At 50.9% G+C, this 15,692-nt stretch overlaps 1 protein-coding gene across 6 annotated transcripts in view; it reads right to left on the bottom strand.

Moving 5' to 3' along the window:
* Window positions 1-300: 300 nt before the first annotated feature.
* Window positions 301-15,692, bottom strand: part of GPR161 (G protein-coupled receptor 161) — a 57,157-nt gene continuing 41,765 nt past the window's right edge. For 5 of the 6 annotated variants that reach the window (XM_070462728.1, XM_070462727.1, XM_070462732.1 and 2 more), the window contains 4 exons: window positions 11,936-12,660; window positions 5,522-5,626; window positions 2,897-3,016; window positions 301-649 (listed from right to left, as the gene is read on the bottom strand). In XM_070462728.1, coding sequence (XP_070318829.1) covers window positions 333-649; window positions 2,897-3,016; window positions 5,522-5,626; window positions 11,936-12,660 — 1,267 coding nt within the window. In that variant the 3' untranslated portion in view covers window positions 301-332. Of the gene's footprint in view, window positions 650-2,134; window positions 2,629-2,896; window positions 3,017-5,521; window positions 5,627-11,935; window positions 12,661-15,692 lie in introns of those variants that run through there. The other variant, XM_070462731.1, reaches the window with a different exon arrangement.

Below are 15,692 nucleotides of genomic sequence, written 5' to 3'. Positions count from 1 at the left end.
CCCACACAGCCCGCATCAACCACACAGAGGAAGCGCCATCCTCCAGAGTGTCCCGAGGCCTCTAGTACAGTGCATGGCTGGACTCCCAAGGGCACAGGTGGTGAAGAAGAGGAAGTGACCCACATGGTGGCTTTCTGCCCAGCTGAGGTCTCTAGCCCCCTCTACACCCCACGTCCCACAGCGTCTCAGCCACACCTCCATCTGCTTTGTTTTGTGCTCTCAATGCCTCTGGTCCCATCACTGGGATCAAGAAGAAGCCCGCGTGTGGTCTCACACAGACACTGAAGTCACTTACAGACATTGTTTTCAGTGTTTTTTCAGATGACTGCGTATCAGATGTTGCTCCCGGGACCCTGGCACAGATGGTAACGGGCATCCACCCTCATCTCTGCTCTGCGGCCTAAAACATCCCCCTCTTCGATGCTCTGAAGCTGCAGCCTCTGACCTGCAAGAGTTCTGCTGCCTCGGCGGCTCCCAAAGCCAATCCCAGGGACAGTCCGAGCTGTAAGCAAGACCCCAGGCAAAGCCTCCTCCCCAAATAAGTTGATTTTGGCTTCAGCCTCTATGGCTTTGGCCAAGCTGGTTGCGTAACTGTCCAAGGACTCGTGCACATCAGCTTTCACGTGAAGAATGGGGTTCTTGGCAGCTTCTAAGAGAGAAGGCAGAAAAAGGGTTAGTGAGGGGCCAGGACTGATGGCTACCCAGGATTGGCCTGCTGTTGCTTTACTGACCTGGGGAGGGGAGACAAACAGGTGACCAGTGTGGGTTCTGGAGCTTAGAGTCCCTAGGCGACAATTCCCTACTTACTATTTGGGAAATCTGAGAAGTCATTTAATCTAATTTCAGTTTCCTAATCTGTAAAGAGATCATGGCACACCCCTTATGTCATAGGGTTCCTGTGATAATTAAACAGTTCTTCCTAAGGTGCTTTAGCTTCGGTCTGGCTCGTAGGAAAGGCTTGATAAATACTTTCTATTGGGCTTCCTTGATAGCTCAGTTGGTAAAGAATCTACCTGCAATGCAGGAGACCCCAGTTCAATTCCTGGGTCGGGAAGATCTGCTGGAGAAGGGACAGGCTACCCACTCCAATATTCTTGGGCTTCCTTTGTGGCTCAGCTGGTAAAGAATCTGCCTGCAATGCGGGAGACCTGGGTTTGATCCCTGGGTTGGGAAGATCCCCTGGAGAAGGGACAGGCTACCCACTCCAATATTCTTGGGATTCCCTTGTGGCTCAGCTGGTAAAGAATCTGCCTGCAATGCGGGAGACCTGGGTTTGATCCCTGGGTTGGGAAGATCCCCTGGAGAAGGGAAAGGCTACCCACTCCAGTATTCTGGCCTGGGGAATTCCATGGACTGTGTAGTCCATGGGGTCCCAAAGAGTTGGACATGACTGAGTAATTTCATTTAGTTTACATCTGTGAAAGAGTTCTCTGGTCTTTCAGCTCCCTGGAATGTGTAGCAGTTTGGGCTATAAACTTCCACAAACCTGAATGTTGTCTCTGGCCTTTCCACACCCAGAGATTCCTTAGAGCTATGGAGAACCTCAGGATTTAAAGGACATTAAAGGTCAGGTGCCCTTTCCCCAAGGAGTAGGATCCCTGACAACTTAGGTGAACAGGTCAGGGGGGTGGGGGGCCTTCAATTTCACATTCTGATGACTTTTAACCTCACTGCCTATTTTTCTCCTGACATTTTGGAGGGAACAGCTTATTCCCTAATCCTCATGTTGCCTGGAGTAGGCAATTCCCATGCCATGCTCCAAGAAGAGAAGGGAGGAACATGTGATCTCTCCCTGCCCTGCCACTCGCTCCCAGGAGGACTGGTGTGGTCTTGAAAGTGCCTGCCCCTCGCCCTGTCTGCAAAGAAGGGTGCCTTTGATATATGGTCCCCCAACATGGAGGCTAATGGAGCGAGCTTGGCCATATGTGGGCTGGGTGGATTGGGGAAGGCCTCAGTCCATTTTTTTAAAATTTGGGAATGACATATTATAAGGCCCATGAGGCTGCTAATCCAAGCTCTGTTCTTGAATCTACTTTCCCCATAAAACAGATGTTATCTGCCTCCTTGACATCCATGATGAACCCTTCCATTCATCTGAAATTGGGATGGGAAGTGGTAGAAAAGATAGGACGAATTATGAACATAAACTCTGATGTGGCCCATATTTATTTTCACAGTCAGCATTTCTGAAGAAATTATATCAAAGTTCCTGGACCCCTCCCTCACATCTCATTCAGAGGAAAAGAGATTCTTCCATCTGTGGGCAGCCTGGATGGCACTTCTGTCAGCATATCTGGAAGGGAAACTAGACCCCAAATTCCAGAGGCAACTAGAGTGCTGAGGGCTGAATTCAGAACAGGTGGGGCCAAAAACACAGGAGCCGGACTACAGCAGAACTCACTCCTCTCACAGGACCCAAGTGCCCCAGCACCCTCAAGAGGGCAAGACCATCGAGGCGGCAGCTTCCCCTGCCATGAAGCTGGAGCACTTATTGGGCCATTATTGTCACCTTCCACACATGAAAGCTGAGGCTCAGAGAGGCCGAGTTCAGATTCATATCCACACAGCATCCATAAGGAAAGAAACTTCGGAGGGCTCAGAGACTGGTGTAACTAGTCAGGTGACTTCCTGAGGGAGGAGATGGGAGTCAGTGTGTGTGTGCGCGCGCGAGTGTGTGTCTATGTAGCCCACTGCTTGCCCAGTCTTAGACGCTGTTTGCTCTAAGAGTTAGAAGCCTAAGGACTCAAGTGAGAGCGGTCGGGTCTGGAGTGACATGCGGATGGGCAAAGGCGGAACCCCTAGTGTGCTGGGCGTGGGGGCAGGCTCAGCCGAGGAATCTTCCTAAGATCCTTGCACGTCCCCATTTCCCTGAAGCCATCAGTCACAGACACCAAACCTTTGATTTGTTCTACTTCATCTTCAAATGTCACCGAGCTCCTCCTCTTGGGTGGGCACGTGCCATGGGAGGGAGGGTTGTCATCTGACGCGTAGTCTTCAAGCAGCATGACATCTGTTCCTAAAACCAAGGGCAGATTGCGCGCCTCTAACTGGCAATGCCAGATCCTCTCACCTTCTGTCCCACCCTCTCTCAACACCCCTTGCATCCCTCTCCCATTTATTCAAACCCACAACCAGGTGCAACCAACTGCCCTGCAGATTTGTCCAGGACACACGGTGTCTCTCGTCCCATTTCAGGGAGTTTGCAGCCAGCCACTGGGGCTGCTTCTCAGGCACACCCAAAACAGCAATGGTATCCAAGTGGATGGGTTACAGCCAGAACTAACATACTCAGAAGTGCTGAGTCAGCCAGACCTGGACTGGGGAAGGGGAGTCAGACTGAGTGGAGGAGGGAGGCATTATTAAAGGGGCTTTGTGTTCAGAGTGATTTTTCTTACAGTTTGAATTTCTATCCTTCTAGTTAAAATATGCTGTGCTAAATAAACATATAAACGCTGAATGTGTAAAGTTCTTTAGGGATCAAAAAGGGATTGAAAAATATGCCCCTCAAAAATCAGGGGGAAAGGCAGACAGGAAGGAAGTTCTATGAGAGGGAACTGGGTAGACAGGTGGCGAGGGGTGGGGAGGGGAGCAGAGCTTAGCAGAACCCTGACCCCACCCTGGGGCAGATGCTGGGACCAGCCCTCCTCTGTCTCAGTCTCTAGCCTGCAACCCTTCAAAGCCTGGTGCTCAGCAAATTAGGAAGGACGAGCCAGGAGTTCCACGTATGTTCTCCCAGGACAACCTGCACAGATGAGCTCCTCTGGCGGACTTTACAACACGGTGGTTATGTTATACAACTCGGGTTCCCAAGTTGGACAGACCCAGGATCACAAACAGGTTACTCAGTCCTTCGGCATCCTCCAAGGTGTACACAATGGGGATAATTCTGTCCACCTCACGGAATGTCAGAACTGTGAGCTGGGCCGTGTGAAGCTGTGATGCGGTGCCTGGGGCACAGCAGGAGCCGAGTCAGTGGAACCATCCCTCACGAGGACGTGGCTAAGAGCAGGGAGGCTGAAGCTCACACTCCAGTCTGCGTGAGCCCAGAACCCAAGCTCTTTCTTCTGGCTCCAACACGTTCCCTTACTCCTTTTCGCCTGGCCACCTCCTATTCACTCTACAGGTTTTAACATCACTTCCTCAGAGAAACTCTAACGCTCCCATCCCGAAGGGTTCTCTCCCCAACGGGGAGCACGTACAAGCCCGCTCTGTTTCCTCATGGCACTCGGCTTCCTCTCCCACAGTTCTCATCACTGTTAGACCTTTTTAAATAGCAGAACTACTGAGGTATAATTTGCAGCCCACACAATTTGCCTATTTAAAGCCACATGAGGGCCATTCACCAGCACATCTCTAGAACATAGGGCAGTATCTGCTCAAGGCAGGGGCTTGGCAAGTAAATATCTGTTTAGTGAACAAATGCCCCTGCCTCTGGATCCCGACTGGTTGTCTGAGAAGACCTAAGAGGGCCTGAGGAGCAACAACGACTTTCCTGTCCTTCGAGTTACAAGAAGGACTTTGGTCTACAAGGGAGGCTGTGACCAGCTGTTTAACCCTGGGCTGCCTGCGGGGGCGCATTCTCAGGGAATGTTCTGCCTCCAAGGGAGATGCTCCAAGACAGGAGGCCTGGTCTGGGTCCCTGCCCGGGGCCCTTCACCCTAGAATTCTGCAATACAGGCTCAGATGAGGAAACAGATCAAGACAGAGAGGAGTTTCCGAAAGGTTCCCGCTGGCGAGACAGAAGAGCAGGGAGGGAAATATTCACAGCTAGCCTGCTGCAGTGAGGTCCGGGCTGTAGAACCCTGGGTTCACGCCCTGCAGGTGGACAGATGCCACCCTGGGATGCGGTGCGGACACTGCCCATCCCTGCCATGAGCCTCTCACCTGGTGAGGTGCTCCAGCTACATGCTGGTGAGCACAGAAACGGACTGTGATATCACAGAGCCCAGTGCTGAGGGCAAGAGCCCTGGGCTGGCACCATCCCCTGGGCAGCAGCTAAGGGAGGGTCTGGAGGATATTGATGGAGATATGTTTCATCAGAGAGATCAAGTTCCCCATAGGTAGATCTTGGGGCATGTGAAAACGTGATGAGGGAGAGAGGGACAGTCCCCAAGTTCTGGGGCAAATGGGGAGCCTCAAAAGTTTAGAAGACTGAGTAGCTTGTCTGAGATAACACAGCTCTTAAAAAGCCAACTCAAGACTGAAAAGCAGGCAGGCTGATTCTGGAGCCTGCACTGGTCAGTGGTTATTATAATTCACATAACAATTCATGATCATTTGGCATTTTAACTTTGAAGGCTTTCACTTAATTTGAATCTCACAACAACCCTGCATGGCAGAGAGGACAGGAGCTGAGATTCTCGTTATACAGAGGAAGAAACGGGCGCAGAGATGCTGAAAAGCAAAAAGCCATGACTGGGAACCCAGACTCTTGACTCTCACCCCCACACCCTGGGAGACGTTCCTCCCGCCCACATGCTCCTGCCTGGAACTGGGGAAATGCAGCAGGTGGGAGGCTTACCTGAGTCCTGAGAGCAGCTGAAGCCAGTGTCCCCGGTGCTGCTGCTGTTCCCCAGGGGCTGTTCGCCTGCCATGAGGGCCGTGAGGTGTGGGGACAGGCCCAGGTCTGCAAAGCAAGGTCGACACTGACTGCACGATTGTGCCCAGGCCCACTCTCCTGTCCACCCTGCTCTCCCTGCAAAGGGTGCTCCGCATTCACTGAAGACACGAAGGTCTTGGCTGCCTGTCCTCCACTTCACCCCTTGTTCTTATCCCAGGGAGTCTGTGACAGGATTCACTGGGTCCTACCAGAGGGGGAGAGCTCATGACAAATGTCAGACACCAACAAGGCAGGTGGGAGAGAAAACACAGTGAACAGTCCTGGGAGATCTTCCAGTTACCACAGCATGTGGGTGCTCCTTTAACTTCCAAGCCTATCTGAATACCAAAAGGTATTTTTTTAGAAGAGGCTGAAAGCCCCAAGCAAAGAGGATGTTTGTAAGTTGGAAGGTAGGGGGTGGGCAATGAAACTGACCCAAAAAAGAGCAGAGACTGGCAACAGGGGAGGACTGGAAGGAGACTCCCAAAAGCTTAAGAACTGAAGGCGTGGAGTCTCTGGGCAGGTTGGGCTCAGTGGACAGACTCTACAGGAAGCAGTGGGTCCCCTCCATTGCTAGTCCCCGCTCAGGCTCCAGGGACCTGCCCTCCGTGTCGGCAGGAGAGCAGACAGAGTGAACTGGGCAGCTCTGGCCTTGGTGACGCCAGGCACATGGCAACGTGTAAAAACTGAGGGAGCAATGAGAGGCTGCCTGTTAACAGTGGGACCCCGCCCCACTGCTTTACTCAGCCTGGGCAGGGGGCCAGAGGTCTCGTCCCCAGGGAAACCCAGCCCGTCAGAGGGAAAAGCCCCACAGACCCCGAGAGCTGGGCAGCCTGTAAAATGGCCCAGCCCCTCCAGCCTTCAGGCTGCGCGGCCAGGGCTGCCTCATTCACCATGAGGGACAGTGACGATCAGGAGACATGTAAGGAAAAGCACTAGCAGAAATGGGAGAACAAAAGAGGAAGGAATAAAAAAAGGATCTGCAGGACACCATGCAGGGCGCTTAAGAAAACAAAATTCTAATTGGGTGTCCTCAGAAAATTAAGAAAATAACCAATCTATGAACAAAAGAGCTGGAGGCCACAAAGACCACGGAGATAACAGAAAGGCACTCTTAGCAATTAAAAAAACAGCACAAAAAGCAAGACTCCTCCCATCTCCCGAGGAAGACCTACTTGCAGTGAAGGCCCTGCCATGACAGACCACCTGTGTTTGCCCACAGCACGCTTACAGACAGGTGAGGCCTCTGCCTATACTTTCATCGTAATTCCTCAAGGGAAGAAGGCGACAGTACACATGCTCTCCTTCCTCTCTCGGAGCCAAGGAGGAGATGGTGGGGGCATGGCAGCCCATGCAGACAGAGCTGCTCTTTTCATGAAACATGCGGATAACACTTTCGCAAGGAGCTGCCCCCTGGTGTCGGGGGCTGGGCCCAGAGAAGATTCCAAACATGATCACCCACCTGCAGGCTCTTGGCCTCAGAGTATGACTATGTCTCAGCAGGAAGCCGGGCTTGAGGAAGGCGGCCTGTGGGGGAGCGTCCACTGCCCGCTGGAATGGCGGAGGCCACAGTGGGCCTTGGACACATCTCTGAGGCTGTGGTGAAAGCGAAGCAAGCCCTGGTCTCCCCAGTGGGAGGACTCTGCACCAGGCCAGTGCAGCTCAGCTAGGAGATCTGGAAACAGGGCAGCCAAGTGGAGACTCTCTATTCTGTGTTTACCCAGCGTTGATCACTAGAGAATGGGCGCAGCAACCCTGAGTTTCTCCACACGAAGCAACAACGACACCAGACTGGGCTCAGTCCAGCCCTTTAAAACATTTCTTTTAAAGAAAGAAAGAGGCACAAAGTGACAGGCCCAGAGATCAGATCAGAAGCCTGGCGCGGCCGAAAGAGTCACGAGTGTCTTTCAGAGGCTAAAGGAACAGGAGTCCAATTCTGGGGTGAAACTGGCACTTTGAAGTAACCAGAAGACCGCTCGGCAGCACAGGAAAGGAACCTGGAGAAGCAAGTGGGGGAAAATTCAGAGGCCCCAGGCCTCTTACCCTCCAGTGCAAACCTTATGAAGGCCTTGAGGTGGGCCATTTCCTCTAGTAAATGGAAGTCAGTGTCCTTTTCTCCAGAAAATAACTGGGAAGGCTCTATCCCCAGCTTCAGGAGCTTCGAGCATCAGGTGGGAGTGGCATCTGGAGACGCCTCCCTCCATGCCTGGGTGTCGGGCCTGGTGGCAGTGTTGCCAGATGAGCTCCTGGCCCTTTCTCCTGAAATCCTCAGCTTTGCTCCAATCGCCTGCAGCCAACTATCCGCTTTGGATTTGTAGTGTGGCCTTCACTGAAGGACTGATGTTGAAGCTGAAACTCCAATACTTTGGCCACCCTGATGCAAGAACTGACTCATTGGAAAAGACCCTGATGCTGGGAAAGACTGAGGGCAGGAGGAGAAGTGGATGACAGAGGATGAGATGGCTGGATGGCATCACCAACTCAATGGACATGAGTTTGAGTAAACTCTGGGAGTTGATGATGGACAGGGAGGCCTGGCGTGCTGTGTGTGGTCCATGGGATTGTGAAGAGTCGGACATGACTGAGCGACTGGACTGAACTGAACTCCTAAGGCTAAATATTAGCATTTAGTGCACCTTCCAGCCGGAGAAGGTGATGGCACCCCACTCCAGTCCTCTTGCCTGGAAAATCCCATGGATGGAGGAGCCTGGTGGACTGCAGTCCATGTGTCGCAAAGAGTTGGACACGACTGAGCAACTTCACTTTCACTTTTCACTTTCATGCATTGGAGAAGGAAATGGCAACCCACTCCAGTGTTCTTGCCTGGAGAATCCCAGGGACGGGGGAGCCTGGTGGGCTGCTGTCTATGGGGTTTTGCACAGAGTCGGACACGACTGAAGCAACTTAGCAGCAGCAGCAGCAGCACCTTTCAGCACTAGAATCAATGTTCACTCCAGAGCTGACCTACCCACATGAGGTGGCCCTGCCTGGCAACTCTCAGGGAGGCCAGAGATTTCAATTCCTCAGGGAGCGCCATGCTAATCTGCTAATGAGACTTCACAGGCAGAAAGTATCATAGTGGCCTGGTGAGAGCTGGTACCCAGGGAAAACCTAAACTGATGCACTTTTTCAGTTTGGGGTTAATAGGATGAGAAAACCAAAATTCATGGATTATGGGTGAAATCTACATATGAAATCTTAATAAACATGACTGCCTATGTAGAACTCCTGGCATCTCAGGGGCAGTAGGAAACTCCAGGTGTTTGTGGAATGCACTGCACCTGCTCACAAGCACTGTTAGGAAAGTTTATAATTCCACGTACTGAATCCTTTGGTGAGAACTTTCCAGGTGCTCATGCAAATGGAGAGGGACAAAACCGAGAGAGGGCTTCTGAGTCTTTTCTTGCTGGCTTTGGAACGAATCCTATCACCCTTCTTAATGCTGTGCTAACAGGAGAGAGCAAGTTCCTTCTCTGAGTGTAAGAGAGGTAGCCTGAAGCAGGCTGGGGCAGGGAAAGCCCACGGGGGTTTAGGCGTCTGCTGCAGATGCAAGTCATGCCACAGAGAGTGCAGATCAGGGTCTGCTCACAGCCCTGGCTCAGCCAGAGGACAGGGACGCAAGGTGGAGGCCAGGGTTCTCCCTCCGAATCAGAAAGGCCATGGGTTTTCCTGGTATGACCAGAGTAGGGTTCAGGGATGGGATGGGCACTGCATTCTGCTTTCTTTTTAAGACTCTTGCCAATGGTGTTGCCCAGCTCCTAAAGTCAGGACATCTGGGGAAGAGACAGCAGAGATGCCCCCAACTCCGATTCAAGGGAAGGCCAACAATTCAGAGCCCATCATCCCACACACTCTTCAGCCCAACAACAACCCACAAGACTGCTTCTCCCTCAATGAAGAGACTGCTCACTGCCTTGAGCTTGCCAGTGCAACCACAGAAGGTGTTTTCCATCTGTGCTCACAGCCTTACAAGCTCTTCTGGGATAACTCCAAGTGGCTCACACAGAAAATCCTGGCCCCCAAAACAGAAGCTTCCTTTTATTCTATCTACCTTCTCCTCCTCCATTCTCTTTCCTCATTCTTAATATCAAAATGTTTATTATTTTTTTTTTGCCCAGAAGATAATTGATTTTACAAAATCTGAACAAATAATCAGTAAAATAAAACCAAAGCCTGAATGTATTTCTCCTGGCTCACAAGTCACACTTGGTATCATAGTCTTGCCAGTAGCAAGAGGTGGAAGTTCAGGAGTTAAAATTCTCCTATCCGAGAGATTTTTTTTTTCTCCTATAGTCAAAATAAGGAGGGAGGTTAAAAAGGGAGAGCATATATGTATACCTATGGCTCATTCATGTTGAGGTTTGACATAAAACAACCAAAGTCTATAAAGCAATTATCCTTCAATTAAAAAATAAATAATTTTTTAAAAAGTCCCAGAATTCCTTCCTTTCTCAAGAAAAAACACTCCATTAGTCCAGGAGATAAATTAGTGATGTTGGTTTGCTGCCACATGGAACAGATCTCCTATCATCACTACTCCAGAGTACTCATAATTAAGAGTTGTAATTTTCACTCTCTTGGGAGGGGAGGTGGAAAGCCTATTTCCTGGAAATGAAAAATTAACTCAAGCAGTGAGTTGCCCAAAGTCATCTGACAAGAGACTGGAACTGCACTCTGTGGCTCTTTTCATGAATATGATCTGCTAAGTGCCCTCAGAGTCTCCCTTCCAATAGCTCATCCAGGTGACAATCTCCCTCAAACAACAGAGTGGTGACTTTGGAGGCAAGATCCACCAACGCATGCTACAAACCGTGGGTGAAGGTTGAAGGGGAAATAGGATATTTTCATAACCTCAAAGTATCTCCTCTGGTGTACTTATTAATGACAACGCAAAAAGTAGTGAATCTACGGCGGGGAAACCTGCCAGACATCAACCTAACTGTATGGCCTGATAGCATTCCCCCAAATTCCTATACTGAAGCCCTCACTCCCAGTGTGATGGTATTCACAGTGAGTTCTTGGGGAGATAAGTAGGTTTAGAAGAGGCCCTGAGGGTGGGAAGACCAGAGAGCTTGCTCTCTCCTAACCTTCCACCATGGCAGGACACAGCAAGAGGACAGGCAGGAAGAAAGCCCTCCCCAGAACTCAACCAGGCTGCCACTCTAGCTGCAGACTTCCAGCCTACTGAACTGTGGAAAAATGAATGTCTTTGGTTTAAGCCATATTCTACGGTATTTTGTTGTAGCAGCCCAAGCTAAGACATCAACCAAGAGATCAAGAATAAAATTAGCTAGTAATAAGACCTATAGATATCTGTGCCCCTGGAATGCTTACTAGGAAGAGCATATCACCTGCCTAGCATCCTGTCAAAACAGTAACCTTGAGAACACATCAGCTACACAGAGATTGAGGGGCTGTCTACAAAATCCCTGAACAGAACTCTGCAAAAGTGTCAAGTCAGGGAAGACAAAGAAAGAACAAAGACTTGTTAAAGACTGAAGAAGACAAAGGAGATGTTGTGACTGAATACAACATGGGATCCTGAACTAGATCCTGGAACAGAAAAAGGACATCAATAGGAATATAGGTGAAATCTGAGTCAAGTTTGTAGTTGTTAATAGCCATGCACTCATGGTGCTATGGTTAGGCAAGATGTTAGCACTAGGAGAAGCTGAGGGGATGCGAATTCTCTATTGTTTTTCCAACTCTTCACTGAGTCTAAAATTATCTCAAAAGAAAAAGTTTTAAAAATATTTATCCCAACTAGAGTAATTCCTTATCAAAGGGCATGGGATTGTGCCCAGAAACTTAGCTCTGAAATCAATTATCAGATGGAGAGGCAGCTTTAATACATATCAGATAGCGACACTTCAGTGACGGAGTGGAGGCTTGCCCTCAACACATCCTGAATTACCAGGGACGGTACATGGAAACCACTGACCGGGGAGGGAAGGGCTCAAGGAGGAGGATTTCCAGGAGGAGCAGCTGAGGAGGGAAAGAGCACTTTAAAAAGGACTCTGCTTCAAGGAACACTGAAAGGAGGAGGTGGCCCAGTCCAATGCTTAAATCCTTTTTTTCTTCTAGATAGAAATAACTATATTCTACAGACCAGTGGGCCATGGCTGCGGTCACAGAACTCGTGTCCTCTGCCATGCCCAGCTTGGGAAATCTGCTTGGGAATCACTGCGATGCTCCTTCCCCAAAGGAAACCTGTGCTTTAAGCCCCAAGGCTGCCGTCAGTCTAAGATCTCACCCATCAACTTGCCAGAGTGTCCAAGAGGACCACAGACTACACCTGAGAGTGGGCATCCCTTTTCTGACAAGTTTCCAAGTTACCTGTGATCCTATTGGAAATGCTGAAGAGCCTAGACGTCCTCTGCCGCTGTACAAATGGTTCCCGGTAATACCGATCCCCAAAGCACATGCCCAGGAGTTCCTTGCGCACCGTCTTGTTCCAGAGTCCATAGATCAGAGGGTGGCAGATGGCGCTGGTAAAGGACAGCCAAGTGGCCCAGGTCTCCAGGGTTGGGGAGACACAGTTCTTCCCCCAGAGGGCCTCAGAGGTGATGACAACCATGTAGGGGCCCCAGGTGACCATGAAGGCACCAATGACCACCAGGATGCTGATGAGGGCTTTGCACTGGTTGGCCGAATAGACCACGCCCTGAAAGGCGTTCTTCCTGCTGCCCGAGGAGGAGGTGGAGGTGCTGGAGCTCTTCCTCCCGGCCCTCTGTGCGCCCACCTCCACAGCGACCACAGCGCCACAATGCACCTTGCGTGCTTTGACCCTGGCCACTCGGAAGATGAAGCCGTAGCACACCACCATGACCAAGAAGGGGAACAGGGCACACCAGATCTGCCAGAACGCGGTGTAGCCGGGCTCCCGGTGCCACGCGGCCACACACATCCACTTGAACTCGTCAAACTCCACTGATGGCCAGCCAAACAGGGGTGGCAGGCAGCCGATGAGGGAGTGAAGCCAGATGTAGGCAAGCACCATCACAGCCCGGCTGCCTGTGATCTTCATTGGGTACGCCATGGGGTACACGACAGCGTAGTAGCTGGAAAAGGGATGGAGGAAGGTGAGAAGAGGCAAAGTGGAGGAGAAACACACCAGGATGGATGCCCACTGCTTTCCTAGGTAGGGAGTTTGTTGGATTTCCCTCATTCCACTCAGCCACAGGGTGAGTACTTCTAAAAGTAGCACCTTCTCCCAGCCCTCCCTGGACAAGTCACAGACTGGCCACATCACGCAGCCCTGTGGGACTCTCCATCAGAGAATGACTGGCCAGGAAGAACACAGAGCTCGGGCAGCCCTGCTTCCAAGCTGCCGTGCCAGAGTCCACTCATTTTGGGGCTGTGGCTAGTCTTGGAATCATGCATCAAACCAAATCACTTTTGTGTTTCTAACATTAATCCTTTTAGATCAGTTTTCAGAGGGTTCTCAGAAACCAGAATAACTTCTAAGGATGACAGGGTTCATTCACTCAACGAACTGAAGGCCTGCCACATGCCAAGCCTTGGGCTATGCACTGGTGTGTGTGCTCGGCCACCCAGTCGTGTCTAACTCTCTGGGTCCCTGTTGAGCACAGCCTGTCAAGCTCCTCTGTCCACGGGATTCTCCAGGCAAGAATGCTGGAGCGGGCTGCCATTTCCCCTGGCTACACGCTGGAAACACCGGTGAAAAGACGCAGAGGGCGACAGGCACAGAAGCAGAGTAGAGGCTCTGGAGTGCAAAGGGCTCCATTTAATTCTCACAAACGTCTGACGTGGTGGACGGTATCATTATCTTCATCTTACAGATGAGGACCCAAAAGCAGAGAATGGATAGATAATCTGTCCCAGCCAAGGAAGAGGAAGAAACAAGATAAAAATCCAGGCAACCTGACTCTATAGTCCCCAACGCACATGCCAGCAATTTCCTGCAAATCCTCTTGTTCTGGAATCCACAGCCGAGGGGTGGTTGCTAATCCCTTAGCTCTGTAAGGGAGGGAGGCCTAGAGAGTTACTGATTCATACTGATGGGGCCTTGGATCCAGAGTGCAGAATTAGGGCAGACTTCTTGGAGGAGATGGCACATAAACACAGGTCTTAAGAGATCAGAGGTACTGGTCCAGGAGCAAATGAGGCAGAAAGCCAGTCTTGGCAAGGTACGGAGATGCACATGAGCACTGCCTGTCAATGCAAGAGACATAAGAGATGCGAATTTGATCCCTGGGTCAGGAAGATTCCCTGGAGGAGAGAATGACAACCCACTCCAGTAATTTTGCCATGGAGAGAGGAGCCTGGCAGGCCTCAGTCCAGGGGTCACAGAGAGTCAGACATGACTGAGACGACTTAGCAGGCATGCACTGGCTCAACAGGGAGGCTGCTTGTAGCTCAATCAGGCAAGCAAGGAGTGAAGGTGGGGCAGGGAGACAAGGAGCCGGGGCGCTGGGGAGCACTAAGCCTTGCTGGCCAGCTGAGTACTGATGCTTTAACTGGAATGGGTGGGGGTATTAAGACCATGGGGTTGAAAGTAAATCACCACCCTCCAGACATTCTATCCAAAACAAACGCTGTTTAGTGATGGGGCTTCTGCATGAGGGACCGTATGGAGGGGCAGGGGTGACCACACTGATGCCACCTGGTCCAGGCAGGATGACAGGAAATGACCACACATTGACTGTGAAGCCACTTTTCCACCAGGGCCTTCCTGAGTCAGCCCTAAGCGCTAGCAGCTCAGAGACGGCGGCCACAGCCTGAATTGCACCAGCTGCCTGGATAAACTTTCACAGAGGAGCCGCTGCCTCAGTCTACACCTCTGTGTAGACTGTGTGATCAGTGGCAAGACGGGCTGCTGGTCTCAAGCCTCGAGGCTCTGCCAAGGTCTAGCCTGGAAAGAGTGCTTCTGAGTGTGAGGCCTGAGGAGAGGGGACCGTAATTATGGGGTAGATCACACACAGGCTATGGACACTCTGCACACAGGTTATGGTAAAGCAGGTCCTGTCTCACACTGACATCTGGGTTTGCATCTTGCGAAGGCACTGAAGCCACATGAAAGAAGCATGCCTTTGGAACTGAAATTTCCTGGGTTCAGATTTTGATTCTGCAGTCTACTAGCTGTGTGTCCTTGGGGGGTTATCAAACCTCTCAGAGCTTCAGTTCCTTCAGCTGTAAAATGGGAAACACTTAGGATGGGGATCAGGTCTTAACACTAAGAAAGAGAGGTTGTCAGTAATTAGTCTCCAAGGGCGATTGGGAGGTCCTGCTACCCTGTTAAAGTCTTCAAATAAACCGTGGATGCAAGTCTGGTTCAAGGACAGAATATGCCAGAATGGGGGAAAGAGCTGGGTGGGGCCTCTCTTTAAACAGCAATAGGGACAGAGCTGGGTCTTTGTCCACTGAACCTTCCCTCTTCCTTCTTTTTAAAAAGTTAATTAATTAATTATTTGCTGGGTCAGGTCTTAGTTGCAGCACACGGGATCTTCACTGAGCCGTGCGGGATTTTCATTACGGTACACAGATCCTCTAGCTGAGGTAGGTGAGTTCAATAACAATGGCGCAGGAGCCGAGTTGCCTGTGGCACGTGGGCTCTTAGTTCCCTGACCAGGGATCGAACCTGTCTCCTGCATTGCAAGGCAGATTCTTAACCACTGGATCATTAGGGGAGTCCCCCCTTCCTTCTTGAAGATAGAATCTTCATTCTGTTCCTGCAAAACTGCTGTGACCACAGGGGGCCCATGGCTTTTCCGAGCACCAGGGGATGAACCAGGCCGTGCTGGTGGTATCCACCCCCTTGCCAGGTGACCAGCTGAGGCACTGACCTGTGTAACAACATCTGGCAAATGAAATGGGAGGGGAGTTTGCTAGGGTAGGATTGGGGGCACATCCAGGAAGGTTTTCTTCACTTTTAAAAAAGAAACAAAGCAGGGATTTCTACTTTCCTCTGCCCATTTAAAAATCACGCAGGCCCTCTGACCTCAGACAATACCTCAGGGACAATACCTGGGTGTGGGAGGCCAGGCCTGAGGAATGTGAGCTGTCTCAGGCTCCTTGGACGAACCCTGTTCAACCAGTCATAAAAATCATTACAATTAAAAGACAGTCCTCT

The sequence above is a fragment of the Odocoileus virginianus genome, unplaced genomic scaffold (genome assembly GCF_023699985.2).
Source record: "Odocoileus virginianus isolate 20LAN1187 ecotype Illinois unplaced genomic scaffold, Ovbor_1.2 Unplaced_Scaffold_12, whole genome shotgun sequence".
NCBI lineage: Eukaryota > Metazoa > Chordata > Mammalia > Artiodactyla > Cervidae > Odocoileus > Odocoileus virginianus.
The sequence above is the reverse complement of the archived record's forward strand: the minus strand, read 5'-3'. Positions and strand labels throughout refer to the sequence as shown.